This window comes from Sander vitreus, chromosome 6, assembly GCF_031162955.1.
Source record: "Sander vitreus isolate 19-12246 chromosome 6, sanVit1, whole genome shotgun sequence".
In the NCBI taxonomy this organism is placed as follows: domain Eukaryota; kingdom Metazoa; phylum Chordata; class Actinopteri; order Perciformes; family Percidae; genus Sander; species Sander vitreus.
In genome coordinates, this window is record NC_135860.1 from 31,903,710 (window position 1) to 31,921,591 (window position 17,882).

At 41.7% G+C, this 17,882-nt stretch overlaps 1 protein-coding gene across 5 annotated transcripts in view; it reads right to left on the reverse strand.

Annotated features, from left to right (window-relative positions):
* The window catches only part of spire1b (spire-type actin nucleation factor 1b), a 63,881-nt gene that overhangs the window by 17,010 nt on the left and 28,989 nt on the right, over positions 1-17,882 (reverse strand). For 3 of the 5 annotated variants that reach the window (XM_078253746.1, XM_078253749.1, XM_078253750.1), the window contains 5 exons: positions 10,641-10,715; positions 9,883-10,047; positions 9,241-9,327; positions 5,394-5,523; positions 221-271 (listed from right to left, as the gene is read on the reverse strand). In XM_078253746.1, the coding sequence (XP_078109872.1) occupies positions 221-271; positions 5,394-5,523; positions 9,241-9,327; positions 9,883-10,047; positions 10,641-10,715 (508 nt within the window). Of the gene's footprint in view, positions 1-220; positions 272-4,732; positions 4,775-5,393; positions 5,524-9,240; positions 9,328-9,882; positions 10,048-10,640; positions 10,716-17,882 lie in introns of all 5 variants that reach the window. The other 2 variants (XM_078253747.1, XM_078253748.1) reach the window with 2 other exon arrangements.

Genomic DNA, 17,882 nt, shown 5'->3' on the forward strand with positions numbered 1-17,882 from the left:
TCTACAACCTAAGAGACTACATCGCCAGGCTTTAGACAAACAAACCAGCCAAAATTAGCCATTATTGTACACTCTACCTGTGTCTTGGCTAGGCAATAGTATTCAAATATTTCAACAGAGCACTGAGTATATTAGTTTACAGCCCGGGAGGCAGACAGACAAGGCCGCTGGGTTAAGGGTAAACAAGGCCTTCCAAACCACAGCGGTGCTCATACTTTACCTATTCCAGTACGGAACAAATCCTGTGGCATACTGCGAGTTTTGCCAAAACCTAAAAGGGGACAGCTCCTTCATTAGGATAGCTATTATGATAGCTAATATAAGAATATTCCACCATTTGGTATGTATGTGCTGTTAGGTCCCAGTAATATATCCTGATTAATGCAGTCAGTTTGTTAATTTTTTTCTACATTGTCATAATGCTTTTTAACGGACGCCAATGTGTATCTTTCAATGAAAAGTGGCTGCATGAGCATATATAGATAGCTTTTAGCTAGCTTTAGCTGTTGATGTTCAAATTGGTCTTTCCAATTTCGGGGGTTGTTCCTGTATGAAAAACAAACTAAAAACTTGCTTATTCTTTTAAATACAAATTACATCAAAACCTAACATTTAGTATTCTAAACTGAACCATTTTTGTTTTTAAAGGAGTAGTTCAAGATTTGAGGACACTTCCTTATTTGCTTTCTTGATGAAACTTCAATGAGTTGATCGGACTCTATATGAAGTACAAATTAGAGGCAGGAGGGGATTAGCTTAGCTTAGCATAACGCCTGGATACAGGGACTCTGCCAACCAACACCTTTTCAGCTAATTAACAAACTTTTTGTATCTTGTTTGTTTAATCTGTGTATAAAAAGAAATGCAGAAAGACCAAGTTGTGGTTTAACGGGGAATTATATGCTGTAACTATTTCTTGGCTGGGTGCAGTGACTTCCTGTAGTCTCTAGAGAACGTTACTGCACCGTTGTATGCCTAAAAATAGTCCCTAAAAACTCCTCGTAAAAACTACAACTTGACTATTTTTTTCCTTCCAATTCTGTCTGTGTAACTTTGGACAGCGCAACTCCCGGCAACAAAAAAAATAAATAATAATCACTTTTTCTAAAATGTCGAGCTATTCCATAAATTGTTGATAAATGATATATATTACACTCCAGTCGGACACACCATCTCCCCTTTGCCACCACCAAACAACAAAAATGGACCAGGAAGTGCATGATACATCACCAACAGTCTGGTTTATATCTTGTGAAATGGATTTCTCCTTGAAACAGTATTTTCTTGTTCCCGATTAAAACCTTAATCATGTTCATTAAAGTGTCGGGTATGTACCATCTCCCCAAAAAATATAGAGCATAGTGAGAATGAAAGTGCTCACTACGCATGAGAAAGCTTCGTTATAGAGGGAAGTCCGTACACACACACACACACACACACACACACACACACACACAGATCATCGGACAGCATGAATGAGAGGTGATAAAGCTTGTGGTGTGATGAGAGACACTGGCTTCAGTGGGAGGGAAAGTGGAGCGAAGCATTATTCTGATTTGCCTGCCTCAGCTGTATTTCCTTATTCCCTCAGTCAAAACTGTTTCGTTAATGCGATCATATGCATTTAGTGCTGAACACATGTCACTACTGAGAGGCCACTGCTGTCCAGGGCTGTGCAGAGCATGACACAGCACCCTGATTCAATTCTGCAAAGTCACCTACTACATGAAAGACTCTTTTGTATGGAGTTGATGGTTGTTAGAGACCCATAGGTGGAAGTAACTTCTTTCATTTCTTGATTAGATGGCTGGCTGCACACTTCTACTTACAGTAAGATTCACATTACAGCAGTATATTGACAGATGATGCACTTTAGCAGAGGCGACACTTTTCCTGAGTGTTTAGAAATCCGCAGGACCATTTTTCAGAAGTGATATAATCCTGTCCAATGACAAGAGCTGTGGATAAGACAGACTGTATGAGCTATACTCATACGACAGCTGCATTTCTATCATTGAGTAGGATTATAACACCAAAACGATGTCCTCTAAAGAAAGAAGGGTGCCGAGTCAGTGTTTTCATAACTCTTGCTTCAAAATTCCACATAAACGTGATGTGCTCAGAGGTGATAAAACGAACAAAAGAAAACAAAACTCAGCTGGATAATGTTACATCATTTAAACCGTCACTGGCCATTCGTTCAGTATCTAAACTCATAGCACCAAGAGCCCTTTAAATATCCCAATCCGCCTGTGAGACGATGTGATCTGTTCCAATCAGCCAGCTGAGATTAATCTTTCCCTTTAGAGCAGCCAGATGTTAATGGGATTCCCCTCCCTTTGTGTCAAAAACCACAGGCATTGATAAGTGTACATGTAACGAACCCTGCCCATGTTGCCATCATAACTATCAACTATTTTCTTTTTTCTTTCCAGGTAAGAAGATTCAAAAGGGAGGAAAAATGTAATACTGCATGTAAATGTGACCTGATTGCTGCATGAATAAACTGTCCGATGTCTGTTATTTTTGCAGAATAAAAATTGACAAAAATTGAAAATCTTTTTATGTGAACAATAACTATAAGGCATTAATAGAACCCCACATTGTTCTCAGAATGCCTCTCATACTGGCGATTATGATGCTGTTTTAAAAGCTTAGCATTTCAAAACAACGTATGACATCACACAAACCATGTCACTACAGCGTGGAATGTGAAGGGAGTAACACACACTACTTTTAACAAAGAGTACCAATGATACAACTTTCTAATGCTGCAAAACAAAGAACAGACTACCTACAGGTCCATAGCTTAAAAATACTGACACAAGTCTCTAATGCAGTTGTTCCCAAGTTTTTTTATCTGACGTATGAAAGTGTAACCACAGAAAGTTTGTTTTATGGCCCTGACACACTAACCCGATAATCGGCCGTTGGACAGTCTGGCGAGGTCGGTGACTCGAGTCTGTTCGGTGTGTTCCGTGCCGTCGTCCGTCGGAGGAGCCGTCGGCCTTCATTTTGGCTGACCTAACGTGCTCGGTTGGAAGGCGGGCACTGCCGGCAGTCGGACTCAAATGACCAATCTAATTGGTGGAGTGCTAACCCGGAAATGACGAGCGGGATTAGCGTGACTAACGCCTCTCAAAATCTGAGGAAAATCTTTTAAACTGACCTTTGTCGATCTGAAATAAAGACAGATTCAGCAACTGCACGGCCTATTTCTCTCTTAAAATGTTTTCAGAAACATGTTTCGGTGAACTATTTTAGTACAATATGAGATCGTATTCTGAACAAGCCGCCATGACAGTCTGTCTTTGAATTTCCAGAGAAACCAGACCCACGTGACGTGTTCGTCCAATCACCTGCCGTGGGCAGTTGGCATCTCTTCAGTGTGTTCCGAGGCACTTTTTTTGCCAACTCGGGGAGGCAGTTGACTGCCTTTTCTGCCGAAGGTCAGCCGTCCGGTTGGTGTGTCACCAGCTTTAGATCTACACTCTAAGAAATAAATACGTAAAATATCAGAAAAGGTACTGGCAGCTCATTACCCAGACATTGCCCTATAATAAAAAGAAAAAAAAAGGTTAAAATACAGAAAAAAACTTCAAAAATGTCAGAAAATGCGACAAACGTCAAAAAAAGAAGTGACAACGTGGACATTAATCTACCAAAACCAACCTCTGTGGCGGACAAAGTTGTCACAGCACAAATTATGCAGTTTGAAATAGGGTTGGGTACCGAAACCCGGTTCCACTATGGAACCGGTTCCTACGCAACCGGTAGGAATCGGACCGGATCAGAACGCAAATTTCGGTTCCCCATTTTGGTTCTACTTAATGTGTCGACTGAAATATTTTCCCTCTGTCACTCCAAAACGTTTGTAAAAAATATCACACTTTCTCTGTAGTCTACCGTTAGCTAGCTAGCGTAAATGTAGGCTACTTTTAAAATGCCATATTTTCCCTCTGGGCTCACCAAAATGGACGTAAAAGCAGATTAACCATTCATACGGAAGCTGGATTTATCCTCCCTTTCAGCTATTTATCTCAACTTCTGTTCTCACATGCGAAGAAGTCATTACAAACTCGCAATTAAAGGTTTGATGGGAAACTGTGCAGCCAGCCTATCACATCTCATCTTATTATAGTGATCATGATAATAAATGATAAAGATTATCACACTCATTTCTAATCCTATTTCTAACTATTTGTGTGCATCCTAAACACAAATGAGTGGTGATATTTTTTGTATTGGCTGAGCCACTCCCTGGTAACTGCAGTACCACCTGGGATACAAGTGCACTTAGTTAGTTTAGTTAGTACCCCACCTACACACGCAAAAAACATTTTTGTTTGCTTTTTGTTGTCTACCTTCCAGGCAGAGCGGCAATGGTTATGTTTAGGGTTAAGGTGAGGGTTAGCTGCCTGGAAGGCGACGTTGGAGCTCAGTTTGCTCTCATCAGTGTCCTCCTACTGACCAGGTCCCCCCCCCACACACACACACACACACACACACACACACACACACACACACACACACACACACACACACACAGATCACAGCCAACCATCACCAACCACTAAAGCATGACATTAAATGTGTGTGCAGTGTGCTGCTGACACAGTATATTTGATGTGTGTGTGCATTGTGTGCAGGCTGGGAGAGCAGATGAGCAGCCACAGCAGGGAGGGAAACAGAAAGAGACAAGAAGCCAGAGAAGCAGCGAGGTAGACTTTACCTGACGCATCAAAACTGAAAGACATGCTAAGTGGCCGAATTACTGCAACAAAAAACAGTCATGGCATCGGACAGTTACTGCTTGGGATTAGGAGGTTAAATTGAGACAAGACTTACTGTGAAACATTAAAGGATCTTATCTGCTTGTATTTGGAAAGACATGCTGAGGTATAGCATGCTTATTGTCTAGTTTTAGATCATTGAAGTAGAACCACTTACATGATGGGAGATAATAGGATTTGAAAATAAGCCACAGCCAATGGTGAGAGATTACTGACATTCACAAAACAGGAGTAGGTTTAGCGCTGTTAGTATTAAAGGAATTGCAGACACTTAGCATTATTATTCATGTAACATTTCCACTATATTGCAAACAATAATAGGCATTAGTTGCAACACAAATATAAAAAGTTAGGCAGCAATAGCTACAACAGCAAAGAACAGAGGTACAAAAAAATAGTGTAGTAAAGTGTCAAAGGAACTACAAGCTGCAACACATGTCTCATCTTTTGTCCCAGCAGGTGCATGCATTATCCATACTTCAGCTTAAAAAATACATTTCACAGTGAAGTATGTTTAAATGTGCATGAGAGTGTGCATGTGTGTGCGCAACATGTAAAAAATAACAAGAGCAGGGACCAAGAAATGGCGAGTTGCCTTACCCAGCCTTCCCCTGCGGACCTCACCAGGCGACACCGGTCGTAGTTTCCTCTCTGATTTGATTTCCTCCAAGATGCGTTCATGCAGCGTCGGAGGAAGCTGAGTCTGTGGCTTCAGCTTACGAGCCGACACCTAGAACATATAAAAATAAAATATAGATGGTGGCAGAGAGAGTTAGAGATAGTTTTTAATATACTATATTTCAATACAGTATATGGTGGTGTTACCTACTTCAGTTTTAATGTGAATCCAATAACGAGATCTAGAGCGTTCCTTTTTTTGCTGCGACAAATATAACATTTTAAAGCAGGGGTCTCGAACGTTTTTTAAGCCAAGGACCCCTAAACTAAAAGAGAGACAGAGCAGGGACCCCCTACTGTATATATTGTATAAAATTAAGCTAAACTGGGCCTACAATAACGTGGGTGGCCTAAAGCTTTTATACATACCTTTTTAGTGCATAGTTCTAAGCTATTAAACTCATAAAGTGACATTTTCATGCCATGGGACCTTTAATATTAAAACATGATTTATAAAATCATGTCGACATGATTTTATAAATCATGTTTTAATATTAAAGGTCCCATGGCATGAAAATGTCACTTTATGAGTTTTTTTTTTAACATTAATATGAGTTCCCCCAGCCTGCCTATGGTCCCCCAGTGGCTAGAAATGGTGATAGGTGTAAACCGAGCCCTGGGTATCCTGCTCTGCCTTTGAGAAAACGAAAGCTCAGATGGACCGATCTGGAATCTTCTCTTCATGACGTCATAAGGGGAAAGGTTACCTCCCCTTTCTTTGCTTTGCCCACCCAGAGAATTTGGCCCACCCATGAGAAAGAGAGAGACATCATGGCTTTCAAACGAGCAAAGTGGCAGTTGGTCAAGTTTGTGAGTTGTTTGTTTTTGTCGTCTGTCTTTGTCTTACCTTATTTAGCTTTTCATTGTGTCCCTGTCAGGCCTGGAATTTCGTCATTTTAAGGGCAAGGCCACCTGGCCTTTGGTGTTGTCAATTTCTTGAGGGCACAAAAGCCGAATGCCAGGGCAGCAAGGCCATCAGATAAAACAATGATTTTGACTTAAGGGTAGTCTATATCCACGATGTGCCACTTCCGGGATTGCTCTGCTGCCGCCAGAAATTCTGCCGGATGTTCCTCATTTTCGTCCAGATGTCCGTTACCTTCCTCTTTCTTTGTGTGGGAATTCTAAACTCAAGTAGATTTGTGAGGACTATGGTTAACTGCTCCTCAGATCTCTGCAGGGTAAATCCAGACAGCTAGCTAGACTATCTGTCCAATCTGAGTTTTCTCTCGCACGACTAAAACTACTTTTGAACGTACACATGTACACACCACCAAAACAAGTTCCTTCCTGAGGCTATTTTGCAGAGGCACCGGGGCTGCGTCTGGCGCTTAGCAACGCATAGGACGACTGTGATTGGTTTAAAGAAATGCCAATAAACCAGAGCACGTTTTTCTCACATCCCGGAATGCTGTGTGGACTAGCCAGACCTTCCTCCACAGCGCTGTGGAGGAAGGTCTGGCTAGTCCAAAGCAATGCGAGACTAACTTAAAGGTGCTCTAAGTGATGTTGGGTGACGTCACTTCTTGTTGACGTTCGAAGTATTGTCAAACAAAACGGAGGCTAGCTCGCCCCTAGCCAACCCCCACCCCCAACTCCTTCTTGTCGGTTATTGGCTGGAACGCTGGAACACTCTTTGTTATGTTTGGTGGTGCAGGTTGGCCAGTTTGTTTTTGTTGCTGTTTGTGGAGCCTTGGCTGTCTACAGAGATCGCTTTTTTTTACAGTGTGTTCAGGGGACAGGCAGCTAGCAGATAGTGAGGAGATGTTTTTTTACAGTTGTGATAGTCTGCCCTGCCCTGATGTGTTCCACCTGTTCTTCAGCCCTCATGTCACCTGTCCCTCGTTTACCCCTCGTTACCTTTTGTATTTAGTCTTTGTGCTTTCGTTGTCTCTTGTTGGTACATTGTCTTCCCTCCCTGTCATCCCCTGCGTCGCTTCTTCCTTGTAGTTTTTTCCCTTTCGTGTCTTCTGTTTTTTTCTAGTGGTTTTGGGGTTTTTTTGGTTTATCTTCGTTTGTGCTTGCCTGCCTTCCTCAGGACACCTTATGTTGTAAGTCTTTTGTTTAATAAATTCCCACTCTACTCTGCATTTTTGGGTCCAAGCCTTGTTTTACCTGACATTGTTCAAATTAATGTTACAAACATTTGGCTATAATACTCGGCACGAAACGCTTCTTAAGGCTGTTTTATAGTCCCGCGCAGGCTCCACGCAGAGCTTTCGCCGTAGCCTACGTAAGTGGCCTAATGTTTATACTTGTGCGATGGTGTGTGCGTCGAGTCGGCATGTGTGTGTGTTGGGGGAGTGTGGTAGAGCGAGGGAGAAAGTGAGAGAGTGACGGCGATTAGCTTCGGAGCGAGTACTGACTCTAGTCATAGTGAGAGAAACAAAGTGTCTCCCCTGTTCTTTCTGACCACGGTGGGAAATCTGGAGCAGGAAAAGTTAACCCTCTCCTTGATTTCATGTTGTTTATAGAGAAGGAGAACCAGGAAATGAGTCAGACGTGCGTCGCTGCGACATGTAGTTACATTTTTCGAGAGGTGCACGTCAGGCTACGGCGTAGAGTCCGGCGTAGACGCAAGAGGGGTCTGCGGGGGTACGCCGGCGATTCAATGCATAAAACGGCCTTAAGGTGAGTCAACATCGTATATCAGGGTGAGCTGCACATAGCTTTTCAAATAAACATGTTTTTTACATTTATCCTTTTACCCTTGTTCTGAGTCTGACCAAAAGTAAGGCTGCCTGTAAAATGCCTGAAAAAACAAACTTCACAAGCTACTTTGAATGTCTACTTGAGAATGGAGAAAACTCAACAAAAGTTTCCACTGCCATGGTTTCTTGCAACGAAAAGAAAGAAAAGAGACTGAAGCTGAAAAAGCAGTGTCCAAAAAGGCTGCAGATACTACCAGAGGACAAACCGGAAACAGTGGCGTAGCTTTTCAGCGATGGCGACAGCTGGGGGAAAAGAGCGACACCATTGTGATGGTTGCCGTCTTTCTGTTGGACAGGTACATTTTTGTCTGTCAGAAGGGATTTGTTGTATTCAGGAAATGTTAGCCGGAGCCCTGAAGAATTGCTACTTTCAAATCTTGCTAGCTTTTTCAACATTACCAACCCTGCCCATTGACATATATATAATGGACCAACAGATCCTGTTGCTCTGGACGGAGACCAGTGAAGGCCATTAGAAGCACTTTTCCGGTGATGGCTAGCATTACTGCGCAGCCTCCAACTGAGCTTGACGATGTAAATGTGACGTGAGCAACCTGTCTGAAAGTTGGAAGTCTTCTGGTAGCTGTGCCAAGAGAAATCTCAATCATTCCCAATCTAGCAGAGACGGAGAGCGTAGGTATATGTAATGAGATAACATAGACACAGGCTAATTATTGCTAACTAAAATGCTAGTTAACATTAGTAATTACACTTAAACAGTGAGGCGAAACTGCCTGCGTGCTTCTCCTGTACTGTATGGTAATTCCTCTACTATGCGACAGTAAGTCGCGTGGTTATGACACAATCGTTAGCCTATTTTTACAAAAACGTCTGCTACGGAGCCATAATGTGAGGTACAAGGTTCTTTAGAAATAAACAATGGACAAATAGAGTCTTTAAACGCTTCAGATGTAAAGTTATTCGCTGTCAAAGTGACGTCAAAATGAATGGCAGTCAATGGAATGCTAACGGGAGGTGATGGCTTAATAGCATCAAAATGGCGCCATAGGATGTTCGAGAAGCTTACCCCCTTGACCCTGCCTTTAAGTTGTACTTACAGGCTTGAGAGGTGGTCTGGACCTGATGAACTCCAGGATGACTTCATGAGCGCTCTTCTTTAACCTGGGTGGAATGTCTCCATTTATCTGAAATAACAGAACCAGATAAAAGAAATGTACAGAGCGACATAAAAACGGCAATGGCTTGATGGATTCCTTACTTACCTTACCCTCGTGTAAATCTAGCTCGTGAATCCTGCTTGTTGCAGAAGGTTATTTACTAACTGTGTGCATGACGTCGAAAAGTTGAATAATCTCATACCACATTACACACAGAAAAGATCATAAAGTCCAATAAGGTGTAAAATGACCTGTTGCTACAGCTACACGACCAAATCAAGGACCATAAACGGAGCTATCGGCTAAGGCTGCAACAAATGATTATTTTATCAAATAGTCAATCACAATTATTTTTGGAAATTGATTTGTAGGCTGCACGTCTCTGCAGCACCACAATACTTCATTAAGAATGGTTTGACACATATTTTTCCTTTAACAGAGCATCAGCCCATCCTGCAGTTATTACGCAACAGTGTCAAAGCTTTTCCAAGCAATTTCCCATGGGATTGGAGCAATAGTAGAGCAGAAGTGCAGCAAGCATGTGGCATCACTTTCCATTTGTGGTGCAAACTGGACACTGACCATGACTTTGCGCAGTTTGTAGCGTCGGGACTTGATGTCGTCCATAAGCATCTCATAGGGGGTGAGCTGGAACTCGATGGGCAGAGGGTCGTACTGACGATCCTGCACCTTCTTCAGCTTGACGCCTTCACGCAGGTCCCTCATCACCTGAACCCAGAATCGAGCCTGACGGAGGAAGCAAAGGGCAGCATGGGAAAGGGGAAGTAGAAAATACCATGACCCTTTGACTATAAGAATTTATTTGGACAATCATCTGTGCTCTGACCTCTCTGTGCACACAGAGTAAGGAGGGTTCATCAAGGAGAGTGCTTCTATCCATCTCAACATGCTTCTTTAATCACTGCCTATTTAGAGTGTAACATGCACATTATTTCTGTCTTATTATTACTTCTTATAAGTGTACCGTAAAATAAAGTGCGACCAGATTTCTTTATATGAACATGCAGTTATGGATAATCTTTTAGTGCGTTCCATTTGTACTCAGAAGTCAGATTTTCTGAGGTCAAAGTCGGAAACATGCCCCCTGACCTCGGATTTCCGAGCTCGCAACTCGAACAACCACCGAGTACCCCGAGCTAAAAATCCAACATGGCTTCCCAGCTCTGGCTTCCGAGTTCCGAGGTAAACGGAACGCACTATTTGACGTGAAACCAAAACCGTGTCTCATTTCCCCCCTGTATTTTATGTTAGTTAGACTTTGATCAAGAGAAATGATCAGTTGATGCTGTAGGCCAGAGGGCATGAGTCTAGTTGCCTACCCAGTCAGCGTTCTGGAGCTCATTCAGGCCCCCGTCAGGCTCCTCTGATGGCCCTGACTCCATCTTACGGAGGTTCTATAGTGAAAAGAGAGAGAGACAGGGTATGAGTATAAAAGAAGAAATCAGAAAGACAGTGCATGACATCAGGGAATAAAGACACTAAAAAGAGGCGGATGAACAGTACATGTGGACCAACAAAGTCATAGCTCCAGGGGGGGGGGGGGATGGGGGGGTAAGGGTTCATATTTGTTAAACATAACCATCTGAGAACCGTCATTGCAAACTGTTTGGAAACCATACAGTTTCATACCATTGACACATCACAAAAAAGCCCTCATAAAAAAGGACGCACCATATTACAAATTCACTTTTTAGGTAAGGTAGAAGTAAATCATGCAGTCAACAGAAAGCCCAGCTGCTCCTGCTCCATCCATCCTGACACCTGTGTGAACCTGCACAACGTGAGGCCATTAGAGTGTTGTAAAAAAACGATCTGTGTGAAACACGGAGCTAACCTGCGTGTGTGTGTGTGTGCGTGTGTGTGTGTGTGTGTGTGTTTGTGCGTGCGTGCATGTGTAGTAGAAAGAGTGTGGAAGAGAAGAAAACAAAATCATTTTCAAAATATGTTCCCTCCGGTTAATGTTTGTGATCAGATTGTCTGTTCTTGTAACGTCACAGCGGAGTTTGACAAGACAATCACGGGAGTCTGCCCAGCTGATTAGCCTACAATGTTTAGACCTCAACCCACCGGGGAAACCACAATTCAGCATTATCCTGCGAGGGTGACAGCTGCCTCGACTGGAATGTAGCATTTATATAAAATCACTCATAACATAATGCATTTTGCTGCATCATAACTCTACAGTGTATGCTGTTCTTCAGTGTCACAAGGTAATGATGAAGTGATTGATGGCATATAGCAGCCCATCAAACTAAAACACTGCTAATTTAGCCAGTGAAGAGCATGAGGAGAGATTCATTCATTTGCTTTTGGCGCGTCATGAAATCACATCAAAGCCACATATTTCCATTTCAAAAGGCTTGATTAAGCAGTGATCTCTGCACTTGATGGGGACAGCATTTTAATTCAAACATGCACAGCAACCCTCGTGTGGACAAAACCAACAGTCCTGCTACTGCCAGTCCTCATGAACAATTAGGGCAATTACCAACTGCTGCTACAACCTCATATTTCTAGTCAATAATTCTGCTCTAGTTATTTGTTTTCAGCTTTCAACAGCTGACTACAAGCACTTATCGATGAGCAAATAGGAGCTAGAATTGTTACTGTGAATCACTATAATTTGGCTGCTTTTCTGTGAATCTCTAGCAGCAGGAGGCGTCTTTGTGGAGAGAAGCAACTCTTTGGCAGCCATGGCTGGCAGTAGTGGACGGATAAACATGGAACCACTGTGGGTCAGCACCGCTCTACCATACAGAGCCCATCTTACCCCTGGGTATCTCACACACACACACACACACACACACACACACACACACACACACACACACACACACACACACACACACACACACACACACACATACACACACACATACACACACACACAGCTAGCTTACTTCACACTCACCAAGAGGCTTGGTTTACTCTTCCATATTTGTTGTTGATGAAGAATCAAAAAAGGTGTATTGCCACAGTACATTACACACAAGGAATATAACACTAAAGTCATCAGGTCACATCAAGGCTACTATTTGATTTTAGTGTCTGGAGACAATTAAGTGTATAGTTAACCTACATTTAATAACTTCCAACTTTTGTTTATTGCATTTAAACATATTCTTTAATATTATACATTTAACAAAAAAGCATATAAACAGGGTTATGGACTTGACATAGACATATACACAGTTACAGTTTGTTTCCAAAGAAGGGTCAGCCATGCTCTGAACTTTCTGTACGTACAGTGATGCTTTAAGCTAAATGCTAACATCAGCATGCTAACATGCTCGTAATGACAATACTAACATGTAGATGATTAGCAGGTATAGCATTTACCATGTGAACCATCTTAGTTTAGCATGTTAGCATGCTAACATTTGCTAATTAGCACTAAAATACAAAGCACAGTGGATGGGAATGGGAAAGCCATTAGTTTAGGTCTTCGGTCATAAACCAATTGTCCAAGTATTGGACAAATTAAAATTTTGACCTGATAATGGCGCTAGATGAAAAGTCAGAGAACAATTACTCCTGTGGAGTCCATGAATGTTTGTACAAATGGCAATCCATCCAATAGTTTGGAGGAATCTCACTCCAAACCACAAATGTCAGTGTCTTTGTGGTGCTAGGGTTAGTCCGGGGATCAACAACATCTCTTCCTTACTTTCTAGGCTAAAAAGGCTGCAGTCCCCAAGTTCCTGTTTTTGAGGCTTCTTTCTCAGCCTTCTCCACCCTGCAATAAGTCCTCTCTCCTAACAGAGAGTTATGTAACCATCCAAATCCCCTCTATTCATTCTGATGCAGTACGCACACTAAAAGGGCAGCAGCGGTAGTGCATAGCAGGAAGGAACCCTGAGGTGGAACACACGCACACACACGCGCGCGCACACACGCGCGCGCACACACGCGCGCGCACACACACACACACACACACACACACACACACACACACACACACACACACACACAAACACACACACACACACAGGAAATGTTCCAACCCACAGCTGAGCTCAATGCTCCTGAGGAGAAACAAAGTCCAAAAGGACTCCTGCACTCGATCTTAACAAATGAGTTGAAGAATAAAAAAATTGTAGACCCTGTACAGCAACAAGACCTGGCTGTGTGATTAGATGAGCAGCCTCAATGTAAACTCAGGGAACATGAAAATAAGCAGATAATGTGTTACTACTTTTCAAGCCTTTTCATCAAGTAGAAAGCAGCCATTATAATGCATTCCAATTGTGCAAACCAGCTAATCACTGAGGAAAATACCAGTTATACAATGACATTGTTAATCCTTTGTGGAATGTGGACAGGTTAGAAACATATTACATCCCACATGACTACTGGAATCATGCCTCTCTGAATATTATCTGTGAGAAGCTGACCTCAGTGTTTTTGGCGCAATGACAGTCAGCATGTCTCCAGATGTTGTCATCTATGTTGGACATGAACAGCATACATGTCACTCCTTCTTCACAGTGACCCACTTCCACCTGTCAGCCCGCGCAGGGTGTGTGGAGCACGGCCTGTCATCCACACACTGCGGCTGCACAGGACTGTTTGGACATTACAACACCAGTGACGCACACTTGGCCAGTTTGTATTAAAGCTGCTGATAGCTGGTATTTTGTCCTCACTATTGTCAAGTTTGACCACTTACATGCAGAGAGTGTACTGTATATGCCATCCGGTGACCATGAAAAGGTCCATAAAGGATAGATTTTTTTTTTTAAATAAGGGTGACCCGTCCTACCAGTGAACAGTAAGCGGATGGAAAAAGAAATCTGAGATACACCTAACAAAAAAACTCAAAAAAAAAAAAAAAAAAAAGCGTAATTGAAAAATGAAATGGGCAGTTTAAGTGGAGATTGATTTTTTTTCTGTTGTCGGGAAGGATCCCCTGTTTAATTAGAAATGGACAGCACAAGTTAACAGATATTTAATATTTAATATAATGCCTTAACTTGCTGGTTTTACTGTAACATATGTAGCATCCCTAAAACATAATCCTAAAATGTAATCACCATTGCATGCGGCTATACAAAAGTGATTAGGGTGATGAAAGGGGCCTGAATATTATGTTTCACTTCACTTTCACAAAAACACTAAGGCTCCCCCCAGTTTTATTAATGTTAGAAAATAATTGCAACATCCCTCCCCACAGCATGTTAAAATAATACGTAGTGTTCACCACCATCAATATACACTTTAATACAATGTTTTTAATACACCTAAAACATAGACCAAACCTGTTGTTTTCTGCAATGGTGGTGTGTAAGTGCTGTATTTTGATGTAACTGTGCATGTAACTATTTAGCAAAGGAATGCTGAACTATAATATAAATTTAGGATAAGAAAAATGCAAAAAAAAAAAATGCTCTTCCAGAAAAGTCAGACAATTACAACAATGACCTTCCCTTTTTTTTTCTTTCCTTGTGTGATGTTTATGCACAAACCTGATTTTGGCATAAACTGGAGTTTCTATTTGGTGTACACAATCTAAAACACGCGTCAGTTTTTTTCCACTTGCTCCCACATGTTATAAGCAATGACTAATGCATACAAATGATGCGGGCAAGCTGTTAGTGAAAGCAGTGAGTCAGAGTTATGTGGTGTTATGTCATAGTTTGAGGAATATAGGCTGTGCACTGATGTGTCCATTCATTTTATTATACACGGTCATTACCACGGATGCCTTTCTGTATCAGCTGACCGCCTCTGCTCTGTCACACAGGAAACAGGGCTGTCCGACCGCTGTCTCCGTGTCTATGTGTGTGTCTGTTATGTCCATGCCTATTACATGCTGCAGCTTCAGGCCTTTTCTCTCTGAAATGATGACTTATTACTGAAAAAGGCAAGACGGCTCAATCAGATATGACTTCCTCATTTGAACCTTTAACCCTCCTGAATCTTCCTCCTCTGAAAACTTCTAAATCAGAAATATGGGTTTCTTTTTTAACCAAATTAGACAAAAAGTAAGTACAATTGCAAGTGCTTGATCACTACTTTCACTGAATTTTGGGTATTCAATTTTATGGCATTTGGGAAAAATTGAAATGGTTTTCAAAACAGTCTCCTGACTAAACTTTGACATACACACGTGATTTTCCATCAACATACGTTCCTCTAATATTAGTCAAAGTAATTCATAATTTCAAAATTAGGTATAATTCCCTATAATTGAGATTTATTGAGCATGAATTCCCAAAAACAAGTGTAAAGCTACCTGTAATAAGTTGGTGTCAGTAATGTTAGTGAAAAATAGCATCGAAAACGTTGAAAAAAATGACAAAAAAAGTGACAAAACCATTTTTAAAAAACGTCAAAAGTGCAGAAAAAAGGGACAAAAACGTCATAAATGTGTCAATAATATCAAAAAAAAGGGTAAAAAAAAAAATAATTGGTAATTTTCTATTTTGACCTGGGAGGACAAGTGCATGGTCGACGGGAAGACAACACAAGGGTTGATACACAAAAGCAGATAGACTGACATCATACAGCTTAAGTATAGACTGGTTGTTAAATGCTTAACATTAAAGACCTCATATTATGCTAATTTTCAGGTTCATAATTGTATTTAGAGGTTGTACCAGAATAGGTTTACATGGTTTAGTTATCAAAAAACACCATATTTTTGTTGTACTGCTCATTGCTGAAGCTCCTCTTTTCACCCTGTGTGTTGAGCTCTCTGTTTTAGCTACAGAGTGAGACATCTCACTTCTGTTCCATCTTTGTTGGGAGTCGCACATGCTCAGTAGCTAGGTAAGGACTACTAGCCAGTCAGAAGCAGAGTATGAGGGCGTGCCCTGACAGTATCTAGGTAAGGACTTCTAGCCAGTCAGAAGCAGAGTATGAGGGCGTGCCCTGACAGTAGCTAGGTAAGGACTTCTAGCCAGTCAGAAGCAGAGTATGAGGGCGTGCCCTGACAGTAGCTAGGTAAGGACTACTAGCCAGTCAGAAGCAGAGTATGAGGGCGTGCCCTGACAGTATCTAGGTAAGGACTTCTAGCCAGTCAGAAGCAGAGTATGAGGGCGTGCCCTGACAGTAGCTAGGTAAGGACTACTAGCCAGTCAGAAGCAGAGTATGAGGGCGTGCCCTGACAGTAGCTAGGTAAGGACTACTAGCCAGTCAGAAGCAGAGTATGAGGGCGTGCCCTGGCAGTACCTAGGTAAGGACTACTAGCCAGTCAGAAGCAGAGTATGAGGGCGTGCCACGCTAGCAGCTAGGCGAGCATTATAACGTGTGTTCCAAAGTGACCACGTTTGTCTCTGAAGTAAAGGCTGGACTACAATAGAGCTGTTTGGAGCAGTTGGTGAACAGTGTTTTCTGTTGGAGATGGTGAGTCCCTTTGGGGGGGACTTTGGGCTTTTTCACTTTGTAAACCTATAACATTTTCACTTAGGTTCACCTAATCAGAATCACCAAATACTATACATAAATTGTGTGTATTTACTAAAAAGCAACACGAGTGAATGTATTCATCATTGTGATTCTTTTTCAAAATGCACGTGCATTTTTGATGCATATGACTATCACCATAGGCACCAACAGTGACACTAAAGTAACACCGTCAGTGGTACCCACAGAGAGTGAGAGTCATGTGGGGTCAGGCTGTGGGGTCAACCATTCGTACATATAGCTATGAAAAGTAAAGTGCTGTACTTCGTATGTATTCCAAGTATTTATTGCTGTTTGCACCCCATTGACTGCCAGTGTTGGGAGTAACGCAATTACAGTAATGTATTCCTTTTTGCTGTAACGCAGTAATATAACGCATTACTAATTACATTTCGGTAATAATAAACCTGTTACAATCTCAGTAACGCGAGTTACAACACATTTCTATGCAACATTTAGTGGTGTTTTTTTTTTTTTAAGAATTCACCAACACCGCAAAACATTTCTTTACAGAAAAATTGCTGTGAGTGTTATTTCCTGTTGCTGCAGTCAATGGTTGAGATGACTGCAGAGACAGATAGATTTGTGAGATGGACGTTATTTTCCAGAGTTTTTTACACCGCGTTGAAGCTAGCTGTCCCGTCACTGTTCCCGTGGTCAGAACCAGAGACGGTACGGACAACATCTGTGTCCCAACAGGTGACAGCAGCTGTGGACAGCAGCTGTGGACAGCAGTGTGGACAGCAGCTGTGGACAGCAGTGTGTCCGAGCTGCTGACAGATAGAAACATGTCAGGAATTAATGGTTAGGCTCGCTACACGTAATATCATTGCGTTTTATCAGCCGTGGAAAGTAACTATACCGTACTTCACTGCAACTGTAAGGTACTTTTAATAGAGTATTTTCATTTTCTCCTACTTCCCTATTGTACGTTTTACTTCTCTATTTTTTATAGCTTTAGTTACTTTGCATATTCATATTAATTATACAAAATATTATGAATAATCTATGATGTATTCAAACAAAATAGTCAAACTTCCGCTGTTATTTTGGTGAAAGTAACTCAAAAGTAACGCAAAAGTAGTGTAAAGCATTACAATTCAGAGACAGTAATATTGTAATAAAACGTATTACTCTCAAATGACACTAACTAG